The sequence below is a fragment of the Amborella trichopoda genome, chromosome 5 (assembly GCF_054954075.1).
Source record: "Amborella trichopoda isolate Santa Cruz 75 chromosome 5, AtrichopodaSantaCruz75HAP2 v2.0, whole genome shotgun sequence".
In the NCBI taxonomy this organism is placed as follows: domain Eukaryota; kingdom Viridiplantae; phylum Streptophyta; class Magnoliopsida; order Amborellales; family Amborellaceae; genus Amborella; species Amborella trichopoda.
This window is the reverse complement of record NC_142340.1, coordinates 13575541-13599039: the sequence shown is the minus strand read 5'-3', so window position 1 is coordinate 13599039 and position 23499 is coordinate 13575541. Positions and strand designations below refer to the sequence as shown.

At 37.3% G+C, this 23499-nt stretch overlaps 1 protein-coding gene across 2 annotated transcripts in view; it reads left to right on the top strand.

The window, feature by feature from the left end:
- Positions 1-19802, top strand: part of LOC18421864 (WD-40 repeat-containing protein MSI4) — a 66090-nt gene extending 46288 nt beyond the window's left edge. Inside the window, exons 11-16 of one of the 2 annotated variants that reach the window (XR_002279797.2) lie at positions 9128-9239; positions 9418-9492; positions 10721-10800; positions 16765-16864; positions 19161-19314; positions 19438-19802. Coding sequence is in view for 1 of the 2 variants with exons in the window: in XM_006826668.4 (XP_006826731.1) it covers positions 9128-9239; positions 9418-9492; positions 10721-10800; positions 16765-16864; positions 19161-19262 (469 nt within the window). In the remaining variant the exon portion in view is untranslated. Of the gene's footprint in view, positions 1-9127; positions 9240-9417; positions 9493-10720; positions 10801-16764; positions 16865-19160 lie in introns of both variants that reach the window. The other variant, XM_006826668.4, reaches the window with a different exon arrangement.
- The last annotated feature ends 3697 nt before the right edge of the window (positions 19803-23499 follow it).

The following is a 23499-nucleotide window of genomic DNA, read 5'->3' as shown; positions in this document are numbered from 1 at the left end:
TTGTAACTCTTTGGGTCGAGTTTTGACCACCTTAGAATCAAGATTTCTATATCAACGACATCTCGCGCCTTAAACTTAAGATCCGCATCGAGCAATTGAGATCAAAGGCCACTGGGCCTTGAAGAAGGGCTCTTAGGATTTGAACTCAATCTGGTGACTATTAAAACTCTGACAAAGTATTAGAGGTAAGGTCAATTAATAGACACTCATAGTTCATTAAAGAAATTGTCTACAAAAGATACAAATATGATCTCATTTATTTTTAAAATGTGATTTTGATTTCATTTATTATACTTCAAAATAGGATTTTGTCTATGCCATAGTATTGTCTGTGTTGTAGTCCTATTTGAACGTAAAAGTCTTTACCAATTATATTTTTGAAAAAGGCAAACAATCTCCAAGTCAGTCCTACCACTATTAGAAATGTGATTCGGTTCGAAAATAAATGTCAATTTCGATTGTAATGCTCGAATGCAAGTTATACTTGCATTTGTTACTTGCAAACGATATTAGAATGGTACTTATTAAAAACTTTACTCTATACATTTGCAATTGAAACTTGATTTATGGAACCTATATTTTGACAAAGCTGCGTTCATCGGGTTATTATTTGGAGCACATATGAACAATGGGAGACGATCATGTGCAATACAATTCTAAATACAACCTAGGACCTTTTCTTTTACTGCAAAAGTAAATAAACACAACCTAGGAATAATATCTGGTCTTCCACTATGAGTTTAAGTAAAAAATATGTTCCTGGAAAATCACAGAAAGTATGCATATGTGGCTGAAAATTAAATAAAACAGTCGGGAGGACTTACTTGATCATGCCTAGGGTTACCCCCACAAGACTTGGTACACCCCACACCCAATTCCCTTACCGATGGCTCAGTTTTTTCCCTTTTGATATTGCTGGAATTTCAGAGATGGGAAGTCTTCATAGGAAACAACTATTAATTTAGTGTTTTAGGGAGCATGTACACCTAACTAGGATTTGTAGAAACCTTTAGGGACAAATTAATGTTGGGCTTGAAGGCATAGAATCCTCTCATGGTTGGGTGTACCCCTTTATTTTCTCCAAACAGGAAAATCCTATTTAGGGTTTCAATGTGCCACCCTTGTCTCATGAAATTTTGGGTGTCATGACTCTTTATGAAAGGTAGAGAGAAAAATGAATTTTAATGAGAGAGATTTGGTGCATGGAGGAAGGGGAAATACGTGTTGCAAGAGGGGCTCAATTGGTACTTAAATAGAAAGAATTCCTTCGCATGTTTGGATTAGAATTCCTTCTTTAGATGTTGCCTATGGAATAACACAGCTTTACCAATAGGAACTTAGGATTTCTGTGGGGTGAGAGAACAATTATGAGCTATCCATCTCACAAATCAGCCCTCATGATTTTGGAAAGATTATTAGGAACTTTATCCTCTGATAATTTGGCCAAATTTCAACTTCTAATTTAAATAGGATTAATCCAATCTAGAACTTTCTATTATCTTTTTCAAAATTTGTAGGAAGTCAAAGATAATTTTTATTAGTCGAAACAAACTCCCACAAAAGCTAGGATTTGATCTTTCTTTTAAATATTATTTTGACATAAGTACCTTTAATTAATAAAACTACCACTTAAAAATAAGTGGGGGGTGCCACCCTTGTGGGCTTCAAGTAGGCCCCATAAGCCTTACACCCTCACCCATGTGAGGGTGGCACACATGTGGGGCTGGATCCAAGGGCTCCACGTGTATCCTTATTTTGAAATTTGGAAAATACCCTTTTCAAAGATTTTGTAGCAAAAATAAATTTAAAAAAAACTAAAAAAGTTTCTAAAATTCACATAAACGTTTTTTGATACCAAAAACAGAATATCTAGAAGTGGACCGATACCAATGGTGTAAAATAAATTATTGTAAGGGTACTCCTCTCAACCAAGTAATCAAAATCCACAATTCTCTTCTCAATCCAACCCGACAAAAATCTATGTCCCACAGTCTTATGCAGGGTTTATGATTGGCTTGTCCGTTGGCCAAATAAATTGTTGACTTGTGAGCTTGAAATGCGGATTTCAGTTCCTTCCTTTAAGAGTAATTCTAGTACTTGTCACTACAGTACAAAAGGTGTTATTTCTAGGCACATGTACATGTGTCCTTCTATAGGGCTGCTTCTCGGTAATATGGCTGTTATATGTACATGCTGTGTGGACGTTTGTTGAGGTTTTTGCTTTTGCTCTCACAAGCCTACAATCGCACAAGGAGAATATATTGTTATTTGGGACTATAAACATCATCTTGGGGAATCTCTCTGACCTTAACATGTGATGACCCATTGTGAACCTTCTCGGTGATGCCACATGCCTAAAGGTAAGGGTTTTGGACATAACCAGGGCTATAAACTGCCCAACCTTTGGTCAGTCAACACATACACTCCCACTGGAGTGCGTAATCCATTATACATATCATTGCTCTCTAGGCCTTTAAAGGCCTAAAATCCCATCATCTCCCACTTGGCCTTTGAAGGCCGTACAATCATTCCTCAGTTTCTCTCAAGCCCATCACATGTACATGTTCAAAAACATTTGCCACCAATCCTCTATCAGTAGATAAACAACTTCAATCTCTCTTGCTTAGTTTTCGTTTTGAATGTGGCAGCGGCTCGACTTCATATGCTTGGCTTTCATGTAAAACTTAGACTCAGAAGATTCTGACACATGGGCACCTCACTGGATCAATTTTGAGCTGATTTAGGAACTTCTTCAACCATACTGCTTCCTTAGCTGTGAAACTACAAGCCACATACTTTCATTCCAGTGTCGAGAGTGCAACAATATTGTATTTCTTTGAGCACCAAGAAACATCTCCACCTGGAAGTGTGAAATATACCCAGATATGGACTTCATCTCATTTGGGTCGCCTTGATAGTCCGCATCTAAATATCCTTGTTTATGTTTATTTCAGCCTCCACCATAAGTGAGCACATAACTAACCGTTCTTGTTAAAAATTGCAAAAACTCTTTTGATTGACTTCCAGTGCTCCATGTCTGGATTACTTTGGCACCTGTTAATTAGATTCATGGCAAATAATAAGTCCGGTCTTATCCCTGACATAACATACATTAGTGACTCTCGTGTATGGAATTCTTTGCATGGCTTCCTTTTCTTCTTGAGTCGTGGGGCACATGGCTAGTCTTAGCTTGGTCTTCTTATCAATAGGTATTAAAATGGGCTGGCAATTTTTCATTTCAAATCTTTCTAGAATTCTCGTATAATATGTATCATGTGATAACTGAATAGTTCTCTTTTCTATTTTGGGTAATTTTGATTCACAAAACATAGGATCCTTCTGCAAGATCTTTTATATCAAAGTATTGTGACAAGAAAGCTTTTGTCTCCAATAGGAGACTCATCATATTATGAACATGTCCTCCACATATAGAGAATTGAAGACAACGTCACTCCCACTGACCTTGACATATATACAGTAATCTTCCTGGTTAAGCACAATTCCAGCTGTTGACAAGGTCACGTGGAACTTAAGTTACCATTGTCTGGATGCTTTTTTAAGGCGATAAAGGGACTTGTGGTGTTTGCACACTAGGTTTTCATTTCCCTTTCTTAGAAAGCCTCTGGTTGTTTCATATAGATTTCTTCTTCTAGCTCCTAATTTAGAAATGTAGTCTTACCATCCATCTGGTGGAGTTCAAAGTTGAAATGGGCTGCTATGGAATATCCTAACAGAGGGGAATTTAGCTACAGGTGAGAAGGTCTCATCATAATCTATTCCTTCTGTCTAAGTAAACCCCTTAACAACTAATTTGGCTTTGTATTTCTCTAATTTTCTTTTCGAGTTCAATTTCTTCTTATAAATCCACTTGCAGCCTATAACTTTTTTAGCAGGAGGTAGTTTCACTAATTCTCAAACATTGTTTTGTTTGATCGAGTCAAGTTCATCAATCATGGCTTCGTCCCATTGGTTTGTTTTCACCGTAGGTTATGGCTTCTTGGCAGGAACAAGGTTCATGTAGGGATTCGTCTTCAATCCTCTCATAATATTCTCTTGGGTTTTTAAGAATTCGTGTTTTCTCCTAATTCGGTTACTTCTCCTAGGACGAGTTGGTTTGGGGTTCTGGGCCTGACTCATATCACTCTTTGTCTCTTAAAACTCGGCTTGCTTCTGAGTGACATGACCCTCAAGGAACTCTTCCTCAAGAAGTGCGCATCTCTACTTTGAAGGACAGCCCCTATGTCAAGATTATAAAAATGATATCCCTTACCATGTGGTGGGTAGCTTATGAAGATAGACTAATAGTTTTATGATCTAATTCTGTCCTATTTTGGTGGGTTATTAGGGCATGGGCAGCCACACTCTGGCGGTGGCCAAGGGACGGAGCACGACCAATGAAAATCTCATGAGGAGTTAGTGGGACTCCAATTAAGGACATAACTAGCTGTCAAAATAGCTTCTCCCTAGAAATCTAGGGAGAGTTTAGCATGTCCCATCATGTTCCTCATCATTTCCATCAAGGTCCTATTTCATCTCTCGGCTACCTCTACGGCATAGTATATTGGTTTGTTATACCATGCTCAGTACATAATTCTTTAAATAACCGTGAGAAATATTCTCTACCCTTATTAGACTTAAGGACTTCAATTTTTTGGTTTGTTTGGGTTTCTGCCTCGGCTTTATACTCTATGAAATGGTCTAGGGCTTTTGACGTTTCCCGTAACTGGTAAACATGTATAAATTAGGAGTGATCATCAATAAAATCGATAAAGTGCCTCTTACGGCCCTTAGAGTCCACATTCATAGGTCTACAAATATCACTATGGACAACTTCTAAAATACTAGTAGCTCTTTGAGATTTTGTGAAGGATTTCTTAACCAGCTTTCCTTGAACACATGATTCACATACTCTGGCTAAGTTTCCATTCAGATATTCCAATAAACTTTCTTTCTTTAGTCTCTCCATTCTTTTAGAATTCATATGCCCTAGTCTAATGTGCCATATATATGCATCATCATCATCATCATTGTAACACGAGACAAGAAATGGAATTTAATTCTTTATTGCAATTGAATAGAAACCATCTATCTATAAGAAGACCATTCATGACCAATTCATTTCCAGTCTTCACCTCCACCTTAATACTAGCAAAAATGGAGTAACCTGCCTTAGCCAGTATAAAGACAGAAATCAAACTCTTCCTCATATGAAGGGCATAAAGAGTTTTCACTAGGACCATGCTTTTGCTATTCTCCAGTACCTAGAATTTTAGTCTTCTGACTCCCACTCGTATAGATATATTGATTCCCAAGGGCAACAAGTTAAAAAATTCTATAGCTATCCTTGGTGTTTGACACATGGGTAGTGGATCCTGAGTTAAAACACCACAACTCTTATTTAGGATCAGCTAGCATGGTCTCTAGGACCACACAAGTGTACTCCTTATTGCCCTTGGGATTCATATTCCTGGGAGTTCTACAATACTTCACATTGTGCCCAAATTTCTTGCAGTTATAGCACTGGGTATTCTTTGATCTTTCCTTTTCTTACACCTATTATTCCCATTTTTGCCCTTCTTCTTCTTGAATAAACCGAAGTTGGGTTTAAGATGTACCAGATTTACAGATTCATTCATGGCTGCAGTTTCGTGAGTCTGTCTCCTTTCTACTTCGGCTTTAAGCTTGGTGATTATCTCATCCAACTTCAGCGTGCTCTTTCTTGCAGTCAGGCCTAAATAAAGCTTTCCTTTGAGCTCCGCATAGAATTGAGCAAGCTTTCCTTTCCTTCCTCCTTTCATTTTAAATTTGAGAATTGTTTCATTGCCATGGTTCTTGTAGTGAGCGAAGGAGTGGCATAATCAGCCTCCAGTCTCTCATGATTTTCTTTCGCAATATTCAAGGGGTTATAATTGAAAGCATGGGTGTCATCCATGCCCATGAATTGCAAATGCTTAGCTAGGGTATTTTCACGCTTCCACTAAGCAAAAACATCTCTAATGGACTGTCTTGCATAAGCATTCCCTATTGGGGAGGGGAGAGATAGGAGGGGGGGGGGGGTTATCTATAAGCATCTGGCTAAGTCCCTCTTCGAAAAGGACATAGCTTATTTTTCTTTTCTAGCTACGATAGTTCTTCCCGTCAAATTATTTTAGACTTGATGAGCTCAACCATAAGGCTGCCATCTCTCTAGACTCAATAAGAAAAAAAAGAAGAAAATGACAATAAAATATGGAGGCTCTGATACCAATGAAAGGTGTGGCTATGTGGAACTCAAGATAATAGTATAAATTTTTTTTTTTTTAACTTTTATTAGTATATACCCAAATTCCACTTATATGGGTGACAATACACTCCTGTAAATTAAAAAATAAAACCCAAAATACAACCTAGGACTTTTTCTTTTAGTACCTAAGTAAATAATCACAAACCCTAGGAGTAATATCCCGTCTTTCACTATGAATTTAAGTACAATATATATTTCTGGAAAATCACAAAAAGTATACATATATGACTGAAAATTAAATAAATACAGTCAGGAAGACTTACTTGATCATGCTTAGGGTTACCTGCACAGGACTTGATACACCCCACACTCGATTCCTTAACCGTTGACGTACTTTTGTCCCTTTTGATCTTGCTGGAATTTCAGATATGGGAAGCTTTCATAGGCAATACCTCTTAATCTAGGGTTTTATAGAGTATGAAAACCTAACTAGGATTTGTAGGAACCTTGAGGAACAAATTATGGCATTGTATCCTCTTATGGCTAGACGAACCCCTTTTTCTTCTCCAAACATAAAAACCCTAATTAAGGATTCAATATGCAACCCTTGTCTTCTTAAAATTTGGGTGGCATGACTTGTTTTGGAAGGAAGGAGAGAGAAAAACGAATTCTTGTGAGAGATTTGGTGCATGGAGGAAAGATAAATATGTATGTTGAGAGAGAGGGGCTCAATGGTGCTTAAATAGAAAGAATTCCTTCTTTGGGTATTGTCTATCCAATGACACAGCTTGACCAATAGGAAATTAGGAAATCTGTGGGGTGAGAGAACAAATATGAGCCATCCATTCAACAAATCAACCATCATGATTTTGGGAAGATTATTAGGAACGTTATCCTTTTATAATTTGACCCAAGTCCCAACTTCTAATTTAAATAGGATTATATCCAATCTAGTGCTTCTTATTATCTTTTTCAAAATTTGTAGGAAATCAAAGATAACTTTTATTTAGTGAAAAAACTCCCATGAACTTTTCTTTTAAAAGATTATTTTGACATAACTAACTTCAATTTTAAAAAGAAAGTACCATTAAAAAGTGAGTGGATCCTCAAGTGGGCCCCATAGGCCACACGTATGTAAGGGTGGCATTATGTGGGGCTGGTTCCAAGGGCCCCACATGTGCCCTTCCTTATTCTGAATATTTAGAATTAGGAAAATTTTGAAATGTACCATTTATAAAGATTTTACAGGAAAAATCAATTGGAGAATTTTTTTGTTTTAAAATTCTCATAATTATTTCTAATACCAAATATTGAATATCTAAAAGTGGATTGGTATGAATGGGTCTATGAATGGGTCAAGATAAGTGATTATAATGGCACTCCACCCTACCCAGTAACCATGATCCCTATCTGTCTTCTCAAATCAGTCCAACAAAGACCCATGACTCAGTCTTATGCAGGAACTCTTGATTATACAGTGGAACTGTCATCTCAGAATTTGGATTTTAGTTCCACCCTTTAAAAGAAAGTCTAGCACTTGCCACTACAATACAAAAGTGGTCCTGTGTATGTACGTGTACATGTCCCTCTATAGGGCTGCTTTCCGGTAATGCGGCTATCTTGTGTACATGCCGTGTGGAAGTTTGGCATTGCTCTTATAGGCTTAGAATCACATACAACAGACTAAACCGTTCTCTTGGCTAACAAGCATCATCCCTGGGCATCTCTCTGACCTCAACAAGTGATGAACCATTATGAGCTTTTCTTGGTAGTGCCACATGCCCATGGGTAAGGGTATTGGACATAACCCGGGCCATAAACCGCTCAACCCTTGGTCAGTCAACACACACTCCCCCATTGGCATGAATAATCCACTATAAATATCATTGTTTACAAGCTCTCTAGGCCCTTAAAGGCGACAAACCCCAACAAAAGTAAAATTCAATCTTTGATTAATTCGTGGTTTCTTGTATCTACAAACTGTTGTACTTGATGTTCAAGAATTTATTTTGCATTATCACAATAGAAACATAGCCAAACATACTTAAAAATATGCTATAATCACCAAAGTAGCAAGAAAATGCTTAATAAAAAAAACACTGTAAGAAGTTTCATCGTAAATGTCATGCCAAACTTCAAATATAAACACAAGAAAATTAACTAAAAAATGTAGCATAATACAATATTCATAGAAAATATGAAACCCCAAACATAAAACATTTAAATCTACTTTCCAAACTCAACCGAAGTAGGCTTCAATTGCTTACTTTTGGATGTCAAAAGCTCTCTTTTGCAACTTCTTTTGTCTCCAAAAAGACCCAAGTCGAATGCCTTTCGATTTCACAAGATATCAAAACTTTGAGTTTGAAATTGATTCTAAAAAAGGTTTCGATACAAGCAAAAAAATTGGGTTTTGGGATGGAAATCTTACTTTCTATGTTTTGGGGGTCCGGAATACCCCCCATATTACTTAGGTTAACATTATAAAAAAAAAGAGAGGAGAAAATGACTTAAATGCCCTTTTTGCAAGGGCAATTTCCACCCTCGCCAAAAGGGCCTAAGGTGGATGCCCTAGCGGTGGAATTGAGAACTAAGAAATATTAGAAATGAGGTTCTATAAGTGATGGAAACGAGATTCTGATAATTAGGAATCAGAATTGCTGACTTCATGGAAATAGATTTCATGAAGATTCCGTGTTGGAATCGCTGATCGGTATTCTGAATCGGAATAGCGACAGTGGGTGAGAGACTCCGGCAACTATGGATTGGAAAGTTATGCTCGTGAAATGTTAATTCGTTTCTAAATTATTGGTGTTGGTAAGCTATTTCTATTGTGTTGCTCAATTAGTAGGATGACAAATGCTTAAGACTCATCCCTTTTGAAACACTGCTTCATTCTTGCAGCTCTGCTGATAATTCAGTTCGTATGTTTGATCGTCGAAACCTCACATCTAATGGGATTGGATCTCCAGTGTACAAGTTTGAGGGCCACAAAGCTGCTGTTCTCTGTGTGCAGGTGGGGGTATAGTTTGTATTTTTATTAGTGTCATTCTTTAAAATAAGATGCTAACTTTCTGTAGACAGGTTTTAAGGTTTCTTATGCTGAAGATAACATTATCCTTTTTCGACTGAGTGAGTTGAATACGTCCGCAGCAACATTTTCTTTAAATATTTTCTTGGTTTCTTGGTTGCAGTGGTCTCCTGACAAGGCATCTGTATTTGGTAGTTCTGCAGAGGATGGATACTTGAATGTTTGGGATCATGAAAAGGTTGGCTAATTTCATGGTCACTTTGTCTGTTATATTCCTGTCGGTTATCATGGTCTTCTTGTTGGGCATGGGTGAGTTAAGTTGATGTCATTGTTCAAGCATATTTTGAAATGTTTATGTCACATGATGTCTCACAACCAAGAGAGGCATGTGGCCTTGTGCTCATGATTCTACTTAGCTGCACTGCTGCAATCTTCTAGATCGATACATTTTTTCATATTAAACCCAATTTTAGTAATCTTTCTCTTTGTATTAACACTTGAAGAATATTTTTTTTTTTCTTTTTCTAGTGAGAGTGAGCTTTATGAAATGAATATTCTAACTTTAAGAGGAACGTGGAGAATAATGATGTTGTACATATTGCTATTTGCCACAATTTGAAGCACTTATTGATATGAAGGCATCATTAGCTCCAATTTCACGACTTCTGGTATTTCATTGTCCTCTCATTACTTTTATATCCTTTTTGCAGGCTTGTCGCAATATAATGTACATATATGTAACCCATTCTCATGGTGTCTTAAAGTGTTGGACGTAATATGTATGCTCATAGAATCAGAGTTCTGTAGGTGGAAGATTTCATCCTGCGTATTTAATATGTATCTTTATATGCTGCATTGTAACATGAACTTCTGCAAATTATTGGATTGTAAATTGTTCTGTAGTGCTGTGTCTTTAATGAGTTTCTAGTGTTTCCAAGTGCTCTAAAAATAAGCTAATACTATGATGATTGCATACATTCTTGTCAACTCAAAAATCATCCTCTATGTATTTTTACTCATTGTGGATTCTTTAGTAATTATAGAATAGGAAAATATTGCCACAATCAAGTTTTAGACAAACAGCATAAGCATGGAGGAATGAATGCATCTTAAATCATGTGCCTGAGCCTTGTGTTGAGTCAAAAAAACATCATGTACTGTAGAAAATCCCCTGGGAATTTCTCCAATGAACTACTAACAGATGAGACACTTGGAATAAAAACATAAAATACACTGGGAGGTTAGCTTGTAGATTTGTCGAGATTGACAGGTTTTCCAATGGGGACCAATTTACATTTCCTCAATATTGACCTTCTAAGAACTTGAATGACCATTGTGCCCCATAGATATACACCCACAAAGACGGGCACCCTGAAATATTTGTTTCTGCAGATGTCATTTTTTTATATCGTTGACTAAGTGGAAAGACTGACTCTCAGTTGGTTATAACTTATATGTGTGTTCAGGTTAGTAAAAAGAAAGAAAATGTAGGAAATAAGATGCCAAATTCTCCTGCTGGTTTATTCTTTCAACATGCTGGTCACAGGTAATGCTTCATTGAGCTTGTCTGTTTTTCTCTATATTTACCTTCTTGAGATCTTTATTTCGCTTGGATTGCTAGTAAAGGTACTGTCCTGAATTAGACATGAATATCTTGTTATTGATTATAACCCACTCCTCTTCTTGTTTAGTTTTTAATAATCTTTTGAATGATATATTTCTATCGAAAAAATTGCACTTCATGGTCGCTAATTTTGTTTTTCTGCATGTGATTTTAACTAATGGAATCTAGTTGTCAAATATCTGGGGTTCTAGGAGAAAGTAGAAAAATTCATGCCTTTAGCTGATAGAGTAGAAGAGCTCACGCAGGGGGTTGCACAACTTCAGCGTGAATGTAATGTGGAGACGAGCATTGAAGATCAGGGCAATGATGGTGACGGAGGTGACTTTCATCTCGTCCCTTCGAAAACGATAGTCTTGAGATCAAGCTTCCTCTCCATGTGGATAATCATATGGAAAAGCTTCCTATCCATGTCAAAAATCATATAGAAAATCCTATCTCAGACAAGGCGTTGGATTTTGAGGAGGACAATGTCAATCCATAGTTACTGGGATCCTCTAAGGAGGGGGTCGCTTTTGCTCTAGAAGCTCGATCCCGCGCTTCTGGATACGATCTCGATTCCGTGCGATTCCTCGATATTTGGGGTCTCGATTTAAGAAATTAGGGTACACAATCTCATCTAATGGGATCCAGATCCCTATGCCAAAGATCATGGTTCCATGAGTAAGTGGAACCACGATTCCTCCAACTTGGAATCGAGTATCCTCTAATTTCGGAGCGAGTTTCACCAATACATTTTTTTGGTTCATATACAATCAAGTGTGGACCTCCAAATTTTTATGACCTACAATCTTTATGTACTCCATGATTTCTTACGTATTTTACGAGGATAAGGAGAGAAACAACAAGATGAAAGGAGATACAAAAGTTAATCATGTTATGGTCATAGATTCAAAAAGGGGACCGCCCAGTGCCTAGGCGGTCCAGAAGGCCTGAGCGATAGGCGGTCAATTTAGGCAGTCGAGCCTTGAACGGCCCCTTAGGCGGTACGGAACCAGCCTAGGCGGGCGCCCAGCCCTGAGCGACTACCTAGGGCTTGCGCCCTACCTAGGGGCAGAAAAACTATTCGGTGAGGGCATTTTTCATCCTTTTTTTTTTAATTAAGGGCAAAAAATTAGCGTTTTAGGTTCATTTGAAACCTAAACCTTGTTGGAACCAAATTTAGAGAGAGAGAGCCCCCAAAAAGCTAGATTGCAGTGGATTTTTTAGGATCGAAGGGTTACTCAAAGTTAACCAAAATTGATCAATACATCACCCATTGGTATTATATTTACTTTTTGATGAGGTGAAAGTTTGAAGATTGAGCAATCAAACTCAAAGTAAGTGATTTTTTTTTATTGCTTTAGTAATTTGCATTATTTTTGAGATGTGTTCTTTGGGATTTAATAGGAGTGGTAATCCCGATTGGAAATATGGCTATAACCCAGATCTTAATGATAAAAATTGCATAAGATGTAAGTTTTGTGAAAAGGATACAAAATGGAGCATAAACCGGTGCAAGAAACATATTACCGGTATTAGGGGGGATGTTGCCCCATGTAAAAAGATTCCTGATGCTGTTAAAGAGGAAATAGAGAATTTTTTGAATATGGTGAAGATGAAAAAAGTTGAGAGAATTGCTGGTATAGCAAGTATTAGGTCTGAGGTTCGGATCAATTTTGATGATGATTATAGTGACGAGGAAAGGATTGGGGAGCGATGTCAAGAGGTTGATCAATCCATTATTAGGGGAAAAGGGAAGGGAGTTGTAGTTGCTTCTGGTTCTGGGACTAAGAAGCCTCAGGTTAGAGGTCCTATGGATAGTTTTTTACCTCGGCCTGACCTTGAGGTTGCAAGAGAGAAACCAAAAAGGCAAACCACCATTTAAAATAGAATCAAGAAGGAAGAGAGAGATATAATTGCATATTATCTTGCTACATGGTTTTATGAGGCAGGCATTCCTTTCAATGCAGCCCGCTTAAGCAGCTTCTATGCTGCGATAGAGGCAGTTGGCCAATTTGGCCCTGGGATGAAACCCCCAACCCCATATGAGCTTTCAGAGCCTAAAAAGGCAGTGAGTGCCACGAAGGAAGCAATAGAACTTCAGAAGGATGCATGTGCTCAGTATGGGGTTTCTATTATGACTGATGCTTGGAGTGATAGGAAGAGAAGAAGTCAGATGAATTTGTTTGTGAATTGTCTTGCAGGGACTGTTTTTTTGAGGTCTATTGATGCCTCTGATCATATCCATGATGCCCATTACATATTTCAAGTGATAAAGAAGGGAATCAAGGAGGTTGGGGAGCATCTTGTTGTACAGGTTGTCATAGACAATGCTGCTCTTAATGTTGTTGCATCTAATTTGTTGCTCATAGCTTATGCTAGAATCTTTTGGACACCATGTGTAGCACATTGTATAGACCTCATGCTTGAGGCTCTTAGCTGTTTAACCGAGGTATCTAGTACAGTGAAGAAAGCCAAATTAGTTACAAATTTAACTTATAACCACCATCTCACCCTCAGCATGATGCGCACCTTTACAAAGAAGAAAGAGATTGTGAGGCCTGGGGTCACGAGATTTGCGACCTGGTACTTATGTCTAGATAACATACATTCAAGGAGAGTGCAGTTGAGGCAAATGTTTATCTCGGATGAGTGGAGAGCATGCAAATGGTCTAAGGATCAGGTTGGGAAGAAGGTGAGAGATATTATCCTTTCTAAGCCTTTTTGGCAAAGGGTGAAGGACACTCTTAAGGTATTTTTTCCTCTTGTTAAAGTCCTTCGCATGGTTGATAGTGACAAGCCTTCTATGGGCTACATATATGATGCTATGGAGAAATGCAGAAGAGAGGTCGCCCAAAATTTCAATGATGAAGAAACTCGCTACTAGCCTGTTTGGGATATTATTGATGAGAAGTGGGATAGGCAACTACATCGACCATTGCATGCAGCTGGTTATTTTTTGAACCCTGCTTTGTTTTATTTTGACAAGGATATACAAACAAATGACACAATTGTGAAAGGATTTAATGAGTGTGTAGAGGTGCTAGTCCTTGATCTTGAAATGCATGATATGATATGCGCCGATGAGCTGATAAATTACAAGTGCTCATTAAAGTCTTTTGGGACTCCAATGGCGATGAGGCAAAGGACCAAAATTAGACCATGTATTAATAATACTCTTAGGTTCATCTTTATCAAGTTCAAGTAATCATGTAATTTTATTATTTATTTATGACTTTTTTATATATCTTTGCAGCCCGTTGGTGGAGCCAACATGGGTGTAGTTCTCCAAATTTACAAAAATTGGCCATTTGGATCTTAAACCTAACCACTTCTTCATCCGGTTGTGAGCGCAATTGGAATACTTTTGAAGGGGTAAGGTTGTAAGGGTAATTTGTATAATTTTATAAATAATACATGAAGCATAGATATTAGATTTTAATTAGTTTGATTTGATTTTGTTAGATTCATACAAATAAAAGGAACATGCTTGAATCAAAGAGGCTCAATGACCTAGTCTATGTCAAGTACAATCGATTTTTAAAGGACAAGTTTGCTAAGAGATACAAGAGATAAGATAGACCCCATCAGTTCAAAAAATATGGACCATGCTATGGAGTGGTTAGTTGATGATGATGAGGTCGAGCGGTTAGTTGATGTGGTTAAGTTTTAATTGAATATGGAGTATGAACCGACTTATGGATTATGGTTATGCTTATAGAGTGTGTGCTAAATGATAAATAAGATATAGTATAATATGATGTAGTTAGTTGATGATGAAATGATAGCTGAGTTAAAGATATTTGCTTTAATTCCTCCTCCTCCATATTTTGATTCATTATTTGAGGTATTTTCACAACCATTCATACTTTAGAGTCAAACGAGAAGAAAGCAAATGAAGGATGCGGGTTTGAGGCAGATGTCATCTTAGCCCTCTTCAAAACTTGAGGACGAGTTTTTTTCAACCAGAGGAGATTAACGCACGGATGGAATGATCTGGTTTGGGTTTTTTTATGTAATTTAATTAAGGGTTATATTTTGGGGATTTTTAAGAATTATTGAAGTAGGTTATTAGGGCTTAGTAATTATTGTTCTTTTTAATTTAGTTGTTATTTTTATTTTCATTAGGGGCAACTTTAGTCATTTATTTTTAAGTTAATAATGGGTGGTTAGAATTAAATGGAATGGACGTCTAGGATTTCGTAGGAGCTTTCTAGTATAGTTTAGTTAAATTTTGCATTTAAAGTGAGGAGTTCCATCTTGGAGGCGGTGGTTATTTGTGAAGAAAGAATTTGTGTTGAGATCTTGTGAAGAGATCGTGGGGTGGATTCCCTTGCATACCTTGTGAGAGGGTATATTCTCTCACCCTCTGTTTATTTTTATTTTAATTATTATTTTTTCTCCCCTGCATTACTTCCTGAGGACAAGTTCGGTTCCCATTTCAGCAGTATGCTCCATGAGTCCTTCAACACAGTCTAGTGTTGCAGGGAGTCATCATTCTTACACATCGCATACCCTTATCTATAAAGGGCCTCTTCCCGGACAACTATCTAGTGTACATGTTGTGTGACAGTGATGATGAGGATTTAGGCCCTTGTCCTCTTAGGTCATCCATCACGCATAGGGGTCAAGTCCATGTCCCTTGGCCAACTGTTCTGGGCACAACTGCGACCTCATCAAAGGATAACCCCACATCGAAAACCCTTGTCGGCTGTGTTCACGCCTACCCAGGACTACGGGCTTTTGGAAATCACATTGAGCCATAGCCAGTCAACACTCAGGGGTATCTAGACGTTAGAAATGCCTCACAGCCTAGTGTGGAGCTAGCATTTCACTATATGTTTTTCAGTAAATGCTCTCGTAAGGCCTTTAAATGGCTATAAAACTCCAATACAGCATTATTAGAAGCCCTAAATCACTCAATTGAGCCTCATAGATCACAAAAACAGTAGGTTGCAAGGCAAAAGACAACACAAACAACCACTTACAGTAACTTATGGAGAGAATACTTACCATTCAAGCATCAATGAACAAGGATCACAAATGAACCCCCACAAGCTTCGTATAGTATCATTTTTACAAACACTTTTCAGCAACTATTCTCCTTTGTTTTCATCTCCAAGAGAGGAAACATCAGCAAAACACATTCACACCAAACACAGATCAACATATTGGTTCTGCACATAGAAAAGAAGAGGACCTAGGTTCTCCTTAGTGAGATCAGCACCAAAAAAATTAGGGTTTCCCCTCCCGCTCTCTCTGATAATTGTTTTTTTTTTATTTTAAGGAGAAGGTGAGAGGTTATATTAAGATCTAAGGATCTTGTTCTGAGAACATGTTAAAAAAGTTGCTAAAATAAGGATGGAGAAAGAGATGGAGCTCGTGAGAAGAGAAATCGAGAATAGTGCGTGTGAAGAGAATTGGGAGAGGTAGCTGATCACTTTTTCTCCACACACCTCTTATACTCAATTAGAATAATAAGAGACTTGGCAAATGACAGAAATGCCCTTATATGTAAACCTAATGTAACTGATGTCCGTAAGTTTATAAAAAGACAAGAATGCCCCAGAGCCAATACAAAGAACCTTAAAACAAAATAATCCAATCCTTAACACACATATAGTGTCGATTGGAAGTTTAATGATGATATTAGGAAATACTTTCTATAAATTTTGGCGGTAAAGTTTTGGAGAGCTCATGAGACATTCTACTGACTTCTTTTGTCATTTGTTGGATCGGCTATAGTATTATACTGGTTGAGAAGGAAATTATTCTCTTAGACATTTATGGTTCATATGGTTTATCATTGAATTGCTAATACTACTAATTTGGAAATGTTTGGCTGGTCAATTAATCGCCGACCTTTTTTGCATTGTTGTTGACTGATCCAGTTGCCACTGTCTGCAGGGATAAGGTTGTTGATTTTCACTGGAATGTTTCTGATCCATGGACAATAGTTAGTGTATCTGATGATGGAGAGAGTACTGGTGGAGGAGGAACACTACAGGTTTTCTCTTGGTTCTCATTGTGTAAATTTGCAATATAATTTCAGGAGAGTTTGGATCCCATTCTGTGCTTAGTATGTATGGGTTTAAACCGTGTATTAGATGTGGCTACCTTTTTTGCATGTATTAGACTTCAGTTTACTATCTGCTAACTTATTCAACCTGGCATTTGATTGAGTTTAATAACTCTAACTTATTCCCGTTAACTCTACCAAGTTTTATTTAGTCGATGGCAAACTTCACTAAGTACCTGCTTGGATGTGGTGCATAAGTCATTGCACCTAGCTGCCTTATTACGGATGGAGTCTAAACAGTCTTCTAAGAACATGTTGCATGCATCCCCAATTATTGGTGTTCTCCATATAAGTGGGACCAATTTAGGCATCAACTAGTAGCCCTCCTAGCTCCTGTGTCGGGGACCCCTTGGGCAGGTTGGGGGGTTTGGTTTGGGGGAGTGATTGGGGAAAGGGCTGAAAGGGTTTCCAGGGGTATTTTACCCACCTAAAGTCCCTTTTGTAAATTTTAATAGAGGTAAATGAATTGAAAAAGTCGTTTTATTGCTTCAATACTTATTAAATAAGTGCAATTAAGGAGAGTTTGTTATCCAGCCCTAGTCCTCCCCCTCTCTTCTTGGGCACCTCGAACATGAGGCCCATGCCTAAGCAGTTGAATCTGTATTCTTAAACACTGGTCTTATAGAATAAGTTGAAACTACCTAATGCTGCCAGAATTAGTTGAAATAAATTTTATTTGAAGGACGAAATTTCAAAGACCCAAAAATCTTGGGCCTTAGGACAATGGTGAAATCCCATAATAATGGTCAATTTCTCTTTTTACGATTAGATGTATAATACCTTTTTATATAAATTTTAGGAGGATATCAAAAGGGGAAAAAAGAAAAGGGCTAGGTTAGCTTGTTTGGGCTTTCCTAGACAAACTTCAAGCCCTTGACCCCCTGCACCCAAGCTGATATATCTATTGTCTTTTATATGACAGTTATCATAAAAAAAGGTTGTTTTGCTACCGATATTACTCATGTAAAATATGATAGAGTGAGTTGAATTTATGCCATTTTTTTCCACTACTTATTGTACTTGTAGGTTTCTTTCGGTTATGTCAGTGATATTTGACATAGTCCATGTAGCACATGTAAAATATGATAGTGCTTAGTTGAATTTATGCCATTTTTCCCACAACTTATTGTACTTGTAGGTTTCTTTAGGTTATGTGAGTGATATTTGACAAAGTCCATGTAGCACATCTTGATTTTATTTATATTTTTCGTAATACAAGTTAACATTCAAAGTCGATACAGTTATGAGGTGTTGACGGGTATCTCCTGGGTCTTCGATGGACTAAACATTGCAGTTGGAGTCTAATGTGCAGCCTGATTTGTGAAACTGTGATTCAAAATATCAATGCTTAACTCATAAAAAACAGAGGGAAAATTACCGAAATACCTGTGATATGAACTATTTAATATTGCACACGTATTATTTGATTTATTTTCAGAATTACTCATAAGAAAACACATGATACTGAGTTCAAATAGTTTCAAAAATGTAAAATGTTAAATAGTGCATCTCTCATAGGTATTTTAATAAATTTCCCAAAATTATATGTACATTTACTGTGTTTGGTTATTCATTTTGTTCTCTATATTCGATTAGTGCTATTATCTACTTTTTTATTACTATTATAGTCTGTTACTTCGTTTGGATCAACTATAATTTTATAATTTGCTTTATCATTATCATTATATTTGTTAATGATGATTATTTGGGTCTTATTTTGTCTTATTCTATTATGATTTCAAATTTTTCTTAGTTTTCCTATTTTTCCTATTTTTCCTATTTTTCCTATTTTTCCTTTTCTCTAAAATAGCCTTATTCTTCTGCAAGACAAATTCATACCTGTTGTCACCTTTTATGCCTTGCTTAACCTTGCCACTTCCTGATATGCGTGTATGCCCTGTCTTGATTTCTACAATCTTGTTTCTTATATATAGAAATTGCGACCCAATTTATTAACAGATATTGAGGTGCATGTCTAGTTAGTTTCAATGTTCTCGATTCTTGCTATAAATGCTTGGTAAACAAATTCATTTTATTTCATATGCAGCCACTGCTTACATTTGCTTTGTACTTCTCTGAATGCTGGGACATAAAAAGCGCATGTGCTCTTTGAATTCCTCGTATATTTCTCTATTCTAAACAAAAATAAGGGAGCTATCTCTGATGATATATGTGGAGATTTACAGATAGTGCTGAATTTAGTTAGTCATCTTGACTCTTGCAGATATGGCGCATGAGCGACTTGATTTACAGGCCAGAGGAGGAGGTTCTGGAAGAGCTTGAGAAATTCAAATCTCACATCCTTACATGCTCATCCAAGCCATAATTCAAATCGTTGTTGTATAACACTACCTGATTGCTCACTCTGCTTGATACATGTATGGGGCTGCTCTTTCTCAACGTTCATTTAGGCTTCTATTATAGTATATATATATATAGGGTATGGTAAGGACCTAGTCCACTAATTTTTATTTAAAATCCATTACCTTTTTGTGCGCAAGTGTGCTCCACAACTAGCTGATGAGCATTGATAGAGCATACACAGGCTGGGGTGATTTCTTTCTCCTTGGGAACAGATACGTGGTTGAATTGGTTTGCTCTATCCTTATGATGCATTCTCATGGGAGTGGAATTCTGACTCTTCTCGATTTCATCCTGTTTCCATGTTTGACATTGTTTCCTTTTGGGTTGGTCAGTAGTAGGAAGCAAACTGGGGACATAGTGGTGTTCCACGCTGATGTCCTTCCAAATGTTCCTCTACAATTCTAAGCAATTTCTGTATTGAATTTTATTTTCTTCCAAAGAGGATGAGAATTTTGATACCTTCGGGCATTTATAGGATTTTAAGATTGGGCTGTTTTCTTTATTGAGGATAATGCGTGCCGTAGCAGCTTTTCACCAAATTTATTCTGGAGCGTGTGTACTATTCTCCCATGGGATTGGGCTTTTATCGTTTACTCCATTGAGTGGCGGATTGACTTGGGAAAGTTATTTTAATCAGAAATTTTGGGAACCGCTTAAAAATCACTAGATGATTTTGTTCAAAAGTAAAAAGAAAAATTTGAATTTCTGAGTTATTGAACACTTAAAATCTCACTCTTTGAAAATTGGATGGCTTCTATACAATTTTGAGGTTTTATTTTTTTCAGGCTTTGGAGATTGTAGATGGGATCCTCCCCCCCTCTCCTTTTTCAACCGAGTATAATATAGGGTTGAAGAGGTTGCATTTCGGTCCTAAAATTACTTGTAGAATGGGTTTTGCCTAAAGAAATAAATGGATGGTATGCTGCCATGGGAATATGAAATCTTTGGGCTTTATTGTTTTCAGAAATTAAATAGATGCAGGTCAAGCAATAGCCTTTTAAAATTCTTCGCCTCAAGGCTTTTCATAATCTGTTTAAGTTGATTCGGTAGTCTCTGGTTTTCGTAGGGGTTTTGATCATGCTGTATGCTTGTGGTATTGGACCAAGTTTTCTATATAATATTCTGTAACAAAAGAAAGTGATGTTTTAAATTGGCGACTGTTAGAGCTCAAATTTCATTTGGAGTTTGGGCCTTATGAAAATTGGCATTGGGCTTTTATCGTTGCATTGCTTAACTTGGAAGCACTGGAGTCAGGTGGGCCAACAAACGATAACTAAACATCCATCAAATTTTGATTCCCAAACTCATTTTTTTGTTTAGGAGCAATTTGGGTCCCCATATTTCTGTTCCGGAGAAATAGATTCCAATGTACTCTTTGGGGGGGTGATACGTCGATGGATAGTTTTTTATTTGTAAGACATTGAATTAGTATTGCGTTAGCTTTGAGGTAGTGGCGTTTAAAGGTTTTTGACAATCGGGATTCGAAGTGATAGTAAGTAGGAATTGTGTCATCTTTGAGCTGGTGACTTCTTGTTGAGGTCACCCTAATGTTACTCGGGATGTAAGTGTAGTCATATTTGGTTTTAGACATTATTTTTTGGGGCCCAGTTTTCAATCGAATGAGAATTTGAATTAAGAGACAAATGAAGGTGGTGAATGTTTTGCTAGTTGAATTTCTACTTACCTTTGATTCTAAATTCTCAGGATTTACAAATTCAGGTTGATGGTTTGGGAACCTATAGGTTGTCCTCTTTAAAATGGGTTTTCTTAAGGTTTTTAGTCTATGCTTCAATACTTTCAGAGAAGGTAGAAATGTGGTAACATCATGTATGGGTTTTAGAAAACGTTTTTTAGCAATTTTGAAGGCAGAGAGAGAAGTTTTAAAAACAAAACTAGGTTTCTGGGCATACGATTTTAACAAAGAAACTAATATTTTTGAAATCTGACAAACACATAAGGGAAATTTTCAAAAGAGGGAGAATTTCAAAAAACAAGTTTGGTTAGCAATTTAGGCTCATGCTACCATAGAACTTTCTTCGTCTTCTTCTTTTATTTTTTCAATATGAGCTTTACCGAGACTCTGCTTGGGACCTTTAGGGTGATGAATCATTGGGTACTTCCTCATCTCCAAATCTTGGCCCTTTTGTCACAACTCAAGGGAGTGTTTTCTTAAGTTTCTGAGTAAGCCAGTGTTTTAAATAATATGGGTATTGTCCTTGAGTGTTCAGAATCTATTTGGACTTCCAATTTTGTTCCTCCACTACTAGTTCTTCTGAAATTTAGATAGTTAAGGCTCTTCAAATTTTACTTAAGTTGACACCTTCATATTACATTGCTTTCTAACACCATTTTGATTTAGGAAGAGAAGAATTTTTAAAGATTTTGGAGAAGAGAAAAAATAGATATTTTCTTTTTTTATGTTGTTGTTGCCCTGGGGTCCCTTTGGTGCTCAACCTGGTGGCCTTTTTCCAACGATTGGAGTTCCAATTAGATTTTCGGCACTGCGAAATTTCTCTTTCATGTTCCTTTTTCTTTTATTTTCTTATCACCCTTTTCGGGTGTTCAACTCGATGGTCCTTTTTCTCAACATTCGAGTTCCTTTCGAACTTTCAGCCTAGCAGAATTTCTCTTCTTTTCTTTTCACTTTTGAAGATGATGAAGAAAGAAGAGGAGAAGATGAAGGAGGCGGAGAATAAGAAGAGTCAGTGGTGTTTTTCCCCTTTGTCCAGATTAAAACTCAATCAACCTTCCTTTGTCCAGGTGGCTGGGAGGTTCTAGTTTTAGTTATCTTCGGATTTTCCTTACCTCTGATTGATATCAAATACTTCCTTGACAGTGGTTATTGAATTCCTATCGAGGCTTTCCTCTTTGAATTGCTTCACTCGGACTTTGATCTTTAGGCTTGGAGTCACTCTCAGCTTCCTAGTTCTTCAATCTATTGTTGGGTTGGCTAAACTCATTTTCTATTTTTTCTTTTCTGGGTTTTTTTTTGTTCTCCTTAAGCTACTAAAGCCATATAGTAGGATGCCTAAGCAGAGTGGGGATTCCCCACTTGCATATTTGAAAGAGAGGAATAAGTGATCACTCCACGCCTTTGCAGTAATCTTTTTCTTTGGAAACTTCATGTTGTTCTTAGGGAGTATATCGTCTCAAGGCATGTCGGGAGTCGCATGATAAGGCGTGGGCCTCATCAATTGCCCCTACTATATTATCATTATCAAGCGAAGGTATCCCTATCAAGTAGTTTGATGGGGCTCTATAAGCTTTCCTTCATTAGATGTGGTTGTCTCTATCGGTATGTTGGATAGGATTACCTCAATTATATTTTCATTAGTGGATGAGACCACCCCTATTGGTATATCAGATGGGACAACCTCTGCATCGTTTTGATTGGGGCGATCTCTATCAAGCTAGTAGATGTAACTGCCATTGCTAGATCTTCGTTTTCCTCTTGAATATGAGGTGCCCCAATTAGTGGATTCATGCCCCTACACTTATTTTCTTCTATGGGTTATTTATCACAAATAGATCTGTTATCCAGGAAATCTTCTCAAAGTGGCACATGTGGTCACCTAAGGAGTTCTAGGGGTTTGATTTCTCCAAACTCTCGTAGAGATCTTGAAGCTTTAGGAATAGTCAAATCTAGGTTCAGCTCTTAATCCCAAATCGGTGGATCATCGAAGAAGTCTAGTGAAAGTGGCCCAAGTGGGCCTCTTAGGATCTCCAAAGGTTCAAGTTCTTCCACAAACCTTTAAGGAGATAAATTTCTTTTTGAACTTGAATATTCTTCCCCTTGGCTTTCTCCTATCAATGTTTGCTAACTTGCTTCACATAAGACTACTTGCTCATTTACTTCTTCAAAGATTGGAGTTTCTTCTTGATTTATAGTCTCGAGTCTAAGGCATTTCTTACCTACTGCACTTATTTGAAAGATGAGATTAATTAGGTCCCTCGCTTTTGTCATGACATGTATCACATGAATGTTTTAAACTTTCTGTGAGCTCGTATCTTCAACCGGAAATGAGATTCTTCTTGAATAGCTCTCTTTTTCTTGAGTTTCAAAACCTAGGGTAAGACTATTTTCATCATTAAGAATTCGAGAATCCCCTAGCCACAAGATTTGGATTATCTGCCCCTGCCCCACTATCTAGGACATGGGTGTCTTGAGCCTCCTACAAGTTAGTTCCTTCTACCTTAAT